At 37.4% G+C, this 7429-nt stretch overlaps 1 protein-coding gene across 1 annotated transcript in view; it reads left to right on the top strand.

Moving 5' to 3' along the window:
* RUNX1T1 (RUNX1 partner transcriptional co-repressor 1) overlaps positions 1–7429 on the top strand; it is a 148883-nt gene that overhangs the window by 97839 nt on the left and 43615 nt on the right. The window contains 1 exon segment of the mRNA XM_055286738.2: positions 704–885. Within this exon segment, the coding sequence (XP_055142713.1) occupies positions 704–885 (182 nt within the window).

The following is a 7429-nucleotide window of genomic DNA, read 5'->3' as shown; positions in this document are numbered from 1 at the left end:
TGTGTGTGTGTGTGTATTCATTCCTTAGAATAAGACTGATACAAAGAAGGCAGTTTACTTTTGTAGACTACTAGAATATACTGCTTTATGCATTAATTCCATCTGGGATATGTGACTATACCCAGGCCATTACTTAAATGTTGTCTGAACTTGATGACTATGGAAAATAATCTTTATATTCATGTCTATATTTTTAAGTGTATTTTCATTAAGTTATTACTTGACAAAAGATATTTTCTAGGATTAGCCTGCTTGACCTTTGTGAGTCACCAGATACAAAATTGAATGTGTCAGGGAAACTATTCTGAAATTATTTGGACTGTGTATATATTTTGTATACCCTCTGTCTTCCCTGTGGAGAACAAAAGTTCTTATGATTGGAGCTAGGTTCTCACATACCGTAGAACATACATTCGAGTATAAAGAGACCCTCAAAATAATGTGCCACTTGCAATGTTATCAGTGAAGACATAAAAGAGAGGTAAAGTGATGTTCAAGGGTCAGTCACCTCACGCTTAGGGCAACCTGGGCACATGGTAGCCCAGCGCTGAGGATTGTGCCTGTGGTTCCAGCCCATGGCATGCATTTGACCTTTGTTGTAGCTGTGTTGCATACTCTTCTCCAGTGTTCGAAAAGCAGAGTAAGTCAGTAGGACAGAAGAAGCCTTTCAGTCCATCCTCTCATTCCTGTCGTTCCCTTGCAGGCCAACTTGCCCCTGCTGCAGCGTGAGCTCCTCCACTGCGCAAGACTGGCCAAACAGAACCCTGCCCAGTACCTCGCCCAGCATGAACAGCTGCTTCTGGATGCCAGCACCACCTCACCTGTTGACTCCTCAGAGCTGCTTCTCGATGTGAACGAAAACGGGAAGAGGCGAACTCCAGACAGGTGAGAGGGAGGAGGAGCCTGGATGAATCATGACCTTTTTCTCATACCTGTGGCATGAGGAAACGTTTCATGTCACAATTAAACTGCTGGCCTATGTCATTCTTGCACAATAGCAATAAGCCATTGTGGCCATCTTGAGAATCTGGCTCTGGCCTGGGGTTTTACAGAGTTTTGAATCTCTGGCCTGTGACAGTTTGGCTTTTGTGTAGGTTAATCTTTTCTGCTTGTAATTATTAAAGCTGAATGGTGAAGATGAATGATTTTTCAGATTTGCCAAGTACCACTGATGGCTCTTAGATGCACATCAGTGTTAAAATTCTCATTTATTATGTAATTTAACCCAACCACATATTTTACTTCGATATTCTGAAATTGGCTGTTCCTAGTTTCCTTAAAATGTGATGGTTTTGAAGCTTGTCTGTATGTATTTCTTAACACAGTACAGTAGCTATTTCTTTTGGTTTGTATATGAACTATGAGAAAACTTCTGGGACACTAGATGAACTGAGTGAAGATAAGAGTTATACAGTAGAGACAATAGATGGTATTTTTGCTGAAAATTTTACTTGTTAGATACTGTTCTATCAGATATTGTGCTGTCATAACTGAGAATTCTAAGAAATGTAAAATAAAACCACTTCTTCATTAAACCCTACAAAGTAATTGTTGAATAAAGCATACACATGAAATTTCCCATTTACCGTAGTAAAATAATTTTTATGAATACCTCATCCTCATCTATAATTATCTTCTGATGTAGGAATGCAAAGTCTTATTAGCATCATTTTGCATAGTATTTTTGAAATATGGAGAATTTTACAATGAAACTATGTTCAAAAACTTATTTAGCATATACTTTGCTTTCTTTCTCTGCTTATCTATTCTCTTTTGCTGCATTTCATCAGGCATGGGTATAACAGCCTTTGAGAGGTTAACACCCTGACACAGTTATGTTCCACATTCATAGGAGCTTAAGATCTTTGGAGCTGCTCAGAGACATCTATTTATGACTGACTTAGCTATCCTTAAATGTATTAGCTGCTTTGCAAATCAGAATGTTATTTAAAAGCCAGCCAGTTTACATACTGTTATTACATAATCCTCTGTTAAGCAGTTTTTATGCTACAATCTCTGTAATTTTGTTCCTCTTGATATAGAACCTCTTAATAGTTAAAAATTCATAAAGCAAACAGTTAAATATTAGTCTCCTTTTGACGTATTGTAGGCCTACCTTCATATATGACCTACAAACAGAGTTACTTTCTTATTCTTGCAAATCATATTTTGTTGGTCACATTTAAGAGTGAAATAGAGCACTTAGTGCTTTAGCTTTTAAAGGGAACTGCTTAATCCTGATGCCTGAGTGGCATGTCCACATGATGCTGAAAACCAAGAGGTGGCTCAACGATAGATGATTTACATGTGCAATCCTGTTTGACCTGAACCGATTTACCCTGCAGAAAATGAGTATGACATACAGATACTGAGATATTTTAGCTCCATAATAAAAGAATGAAGAAGAGACTCGATGGAAAATTGGAAGAAGGAAATTTATTTAGGGTTGTTGGGGTGGGGGAGAGTGTAACAGGGAAAGGTTTAGATAGCTAAGATAAATGTAGAGATGATCCTACAGGCAAAATTGAAAATGGACACAACTTACTCTGGCATTCCTAACTGCTAAATAGCCATAACAGGGAATATGAAAATCTGTTTCATTCATTTCTCTATATTTCCAGCTATTTTCCCACTAGCTCTTTCCCAGTATTTTATATTTGAATGTATTGTGACCTTAGACTATGCTTGCACAGTGTTAAGGTAAGTGCTGGGCAGTATGTTAACATTGATATAAAAACTTCATCTTAAATTCCACAGAGGCTCAGCATTCTTGTTTTGATGCTTCGTCGCTGTGCATGCATCAGTGTATGCATTCAGTCAGGTAGAACTCTCCTAAAAAGAGTCTTTGGTCTGATTTTTCCGTTGGTTTTTCATGGATGGTTGCCAGAGGCAGAGTTCACATGGTTAATCTTTGGATGGAACATTCTTTATCAAATGGAGCACTGAAATATACATTATATCTCAAAGATGGCAAATGGGTTTCCTTAGAGTTAGGAGGAAGGGTAATGAGAATATGTTGTGTAAATACATTTGTATCTTGTGGGAATTTGATCAGAGCCAAGAAAATATGGGCCTCTACAGTATTTTTTCTTTTTGCATATATTTTCTGCATCTTGTTTGCATATGCATTTTCCTCTTCTCTGGTTATTTATCTGTATATCCAGATCTACTATATGAAATTTTATAGAGTATGGAGCTGTCTGACAGCAGAGCTTTTTTTGTTTTACTGAATGTTTTGTTGGTGCATATGGTCTGACATGGATGAGCAGCCACGGTGAGATTTTGGAGTCTATTAAACTGGCTCATTAAAAAGATCAATCTGTTTCTGTAATAACACTGGGAGCCATCAGTCACTAAAAGAGGGAAAAACTGACACCTGAGGAGAAAACACATTTTGGTAATTTGTTCATGACATGTCATGAACAAAAGAGCGCTCTGTATTTTGTTTACAACTTTGGGAGCTTAAATTCTGTGACGATTGCTCAGTTAATGTACTAAACAGTCATCACGTGTTTCAGGGATGGGTTTTGGCAAATTTAACTTTCTTCTTGTCCTTAAATATGATTGTCACTGGTTATGTTTTTTTCTTTAAACATTATTGTTATTTACAGAGAAATGAGTACTCTAGGGAAGTCTATGAAATTTTTTGTTGTTGTTGTTCCTGTATGGAACAGTGAAATGTTTTCTACTTTCTTTTAAATGTAGCTCTGGGGAGCATCTCTGAACAAGTGTACTGATTTTGTAGGTCTGTGAGAGAATATTGTAGAACCCAAAGTAGAAAAAGACAATTTTTATTATAAAATTATGTTATTTCTTTCCTAAAATATTAGGGAAAGTAAGTAGAAAATTCTGATTTCTATTCTTTGTTAGTATGTGGAAGTCATTTATAGTAAATATTTATTCTTTTACCATTCTGTGGTGGGAGATGCTGAAGAAGGGAATGTGATCTTTTGTTTTGGAGCCATATAAACAAAATGAACACTCTTACAGATAGAGAGTAGAAGCTAAAACTGCTCACCGTGGTGACTCGTAAAGACACAAGCACTTTTGTGTAGGAGGAGGGAAGAGAACTGTTAGATAATGCTTTCTTTGAGACTGCAGAATGGATTAAAATTAAGATTTAAAGAAAATAATTGTGTTAGGATGATTATCATTGCTGTCTTTCTTTTCTCAGAGCTTTGATATCACAGCTTTTCGATCTAATTTGCCTTCAATATTGTGTTCTCACCTGTTATGCTACTTTTCTGATTTAGGATTTTTCTTGCTTAAGAAATCAAACCAAATCTTTGCTTTTGTGTGGGTAACATGGTTGTTTTGTTTCCCATTTTGTTCCCCCTACTATCTCAAATGATGGATGTTAAGTATTAATCCCCTTCTTTTTGTCATTATTTTAATGTAATTATGCTTTACATTACTCTCAGTTTAACACTTCTAAACTTTCAATACAAAGGCCATGTAGTTGGATTAATATGTATTTCCTCCTCCCCCAAGAATTAAACATTATTCTCTAAAAAGAATTGCTTGAACTTTAGAGTTATGTAATTTGTCAGCTGGGAGGGATCTTATGGATACACCAGGCCCCATTCTTTTTTTTTTTCCTTAGGCATGATCTGCAATGTTGCCCAAGCTGGTCTCAAACTCCTGGGCTCATGTGATCCTACCACCTTGGCCTCCCAAAGTGTTGGGATTATAGGCATGAGCCACCACACCCTGCCTTTTTACATTTCATACCAAAAGAAAAAAAATCACACATACTTTAAATTTATGGATTTGCTCGTGGGATGTTATTTGTATTTTTTTTTTTTTTTTTTAAGACAGTGTCTCGCTATGTTGCCCAGGCTGGTCTCAAACTCCTGGGCTCATGTGGAACGTGCTGCCTCAGGCCCCTGAGTAACTAGGACTACAGTTATGCACCACCACACCCAGCTGGCCCCCATCTCTTTATTCTTGCACAAACTAAGGTCCAAAGAACTTGCCTAATGTTGCAAAGCTTCTTAGTGGAGAAACAAGCATATTTGCATATTTGAAATCTTCCAGTTGCATAAGATTGTTTTAATGTGCAGAATTTAAATAAGGAAACTCAACTAAGACTTAAGCTTCTCTTTTTTCACCTTACTTTCCCTCATTTATTTTCTATAGTTGCTCAAGTGGGTAGATGCCATAGTATAACATTCTGAGGTTTTATATATATTTTTAACAACAGAAGAGCCACAGCTAGCCTGTGTTCCTGGCTTAATGAGTCAGTTAGAAAATGCTGAAGATTGGAGGGTCAAAGGCAATCATTTTGAAATCATGTTGGTTGTATTTGTGAGATTCGTTATGACAGTACACACCAACTAAACTGAATAGGTCCTTTTTTTTGTTTCTGTAAAATGATGGAGATTTCACTGTTTTTATCTTTCTAAAAGAAAAGATAGATACACTTTACAAGGAATTGTAGGATCAGTTGTGCAAATAAGAATTAAATTTGTATAACTTGCATTCAGTATTCTATGAAAAAAATGTAGGGATTTTATGCCACATTTATTTATTCTAGTTTGTGTTGCATCTATTATGTATTCCACAGTTGCAAGGAGTGATTTTTAAAAATATTAGTCACATCAGTTTGGAGGCCTTTCAGTGAAATAGCACAAAATTACATTTATTTATTTATTTATTTATTTATTTTTTGAGATGAAGTTTTGCCCTTGTTGCCCAGGCTGGAGTGAGTGATCTCGGCTCATTGCAACCTCCACCTCCTGGGTTCAAGCGATTCTCCTCTCTCAGCCTCCCAAGTAGAGAGGTATCAGATGCCCGCCACCATGCCCGGCTAATTTTTTGTATTTTTATTAGAGACAGGGTTTCACCATGTTGGCCAGGCTGGTCTCAAACTCCCGACCTCAGGTGATCCACCCATCTCGGCCTCCCAAAGTGCTGGGATTACAGGCATGAGCCACTGTGCCCAGCCAGAAAATTACATTTATATGTTAAAGATAACACAGTTATACAGGGCATTTTATTCTCTCCACATTCCAGCTTCAACTTTAACTTGTTAGCCTGATTTCTTGCTGCTTTGTTAGGTCTAACTTTACTGCATACTCCTCACGCCTTAGTCTCTATTCCAGCTGATGGTTTCTGCTGTCTTTCCTAGTTCTTATATGTCATAATTCTATTAATACCTCACGGCCTAACTCAGTATCTACTATTTGAATGAAAGCTTCCCAATTATAAATAATATAATAATGGTTACTATTTACTGAGCACTTCAGATATGCTGGCCCTGTGCTAAATAATTGACAGACTAACATATAGCACTTCTTTCCTCACAATCCTATGACATAGATTCAAGAAGGCCAAATAATGTGTGTGAAGTCACATGGCTTGTCAGAAGCCCTAATGGGATTCTAACCCTGGGTTCTCGGACGCAAATGCCCATGCTCTCATGGCCGTGATTCTGTACCATCAGCCTCTGAATGCCCCTGCTTGAAAACAAAATGCTTTGATTAACTTATTGAATGCCAAATTCATGTTAGGCTCTTTTCTTAGATTCTTTCCTATAGTTCTCTCCATAGCTTTGAGATAATCATTTCCCATTTTGCAGGCAGAAACACTGAGGCTCTTAGAGGATTAAGCCTCTTGAGTTTATATGGCCAGCAAATAGCAGAGCTACAATTTGAAGCCATCTCTATGTGACTCCAAAACCTTTGTCCTTTTGAGTACACATTCTGAAGTAATCTCTCACTCTGCTCTCACATACCACATTTGTTCTGTTTTTAATGGTACCTTCTGTATACATGTCCTGTATGAAAGTATAGAAGCCTTGTAGCTCCAATTAAATCATTTTAATGGTAAAGAATTAAAGTCTGCCCTAAATAATAATCTTATGGAAGGTTGAGGGACCATGTTTCTCTCATCTTTGTACTGCCACTGAAGTGAAGGATAGTGCATTACACATACTGGGGACGTAAAACAAAGCAAAACACTACAAACAGAACAAAAACCACTATTGAACAAATAATTCAAATTAAACTTAATGCAGTCATTTTTAGTAGTGTATTAAATGGTCTCTCTTCCAGGCATCTTTATTTATTTATTTAGTTAAAAAATGCATCTCTGAAATACAATAAAAACAGCCACAGACAGCCCAGGAACCAAATGCTGTGATTGGTTCACTGACCAGAAAAAACTGGAGGGCTCCAATAGAAAGATACAGATGACAGATTCGAATAAGAAAGCAGAGTTCCAGACAGCAGGAGCAGCAAAAATTGAATACTTCAGCAGTGGCAGAGATTAGAAAAGGCAAGGGAAACAGCCAGTAACAGCCTAACTGTTGAGCAGATGGTCAGCTTCAGACACGTGACGGAAGCATTCCACCTTCTCGCTGCTGGAGGGAAGGCTTAGATGGCTCCCCCAACCTGCATATTGCGATCCTTGAAGGTCTGGGCATCAC

The sequence above is a fragment of the Symphalangus syndactylus genome, chromosome 7, assembly GCF_028878055.3.
Source record: "Symphalangus syndactylus isolate Jambi chromosome 7, NHGRI_mSymSyn1-v2.1_pri, whole genome shotgun sequence".
In the NCBI taxonomy this organism is placed as follows: domain Eukaryota; kingdom Metazoa; phylum Chordata; class Mammalia; order Primates; family Hylobatidae; genus Symphalangus; species Symphalangus syndactylus.
The sequence above is the reverse complement of the archived record's forward strand: the minus strand, read 5'-3'. Positions and strand labels throughout refer to the sequence as shown.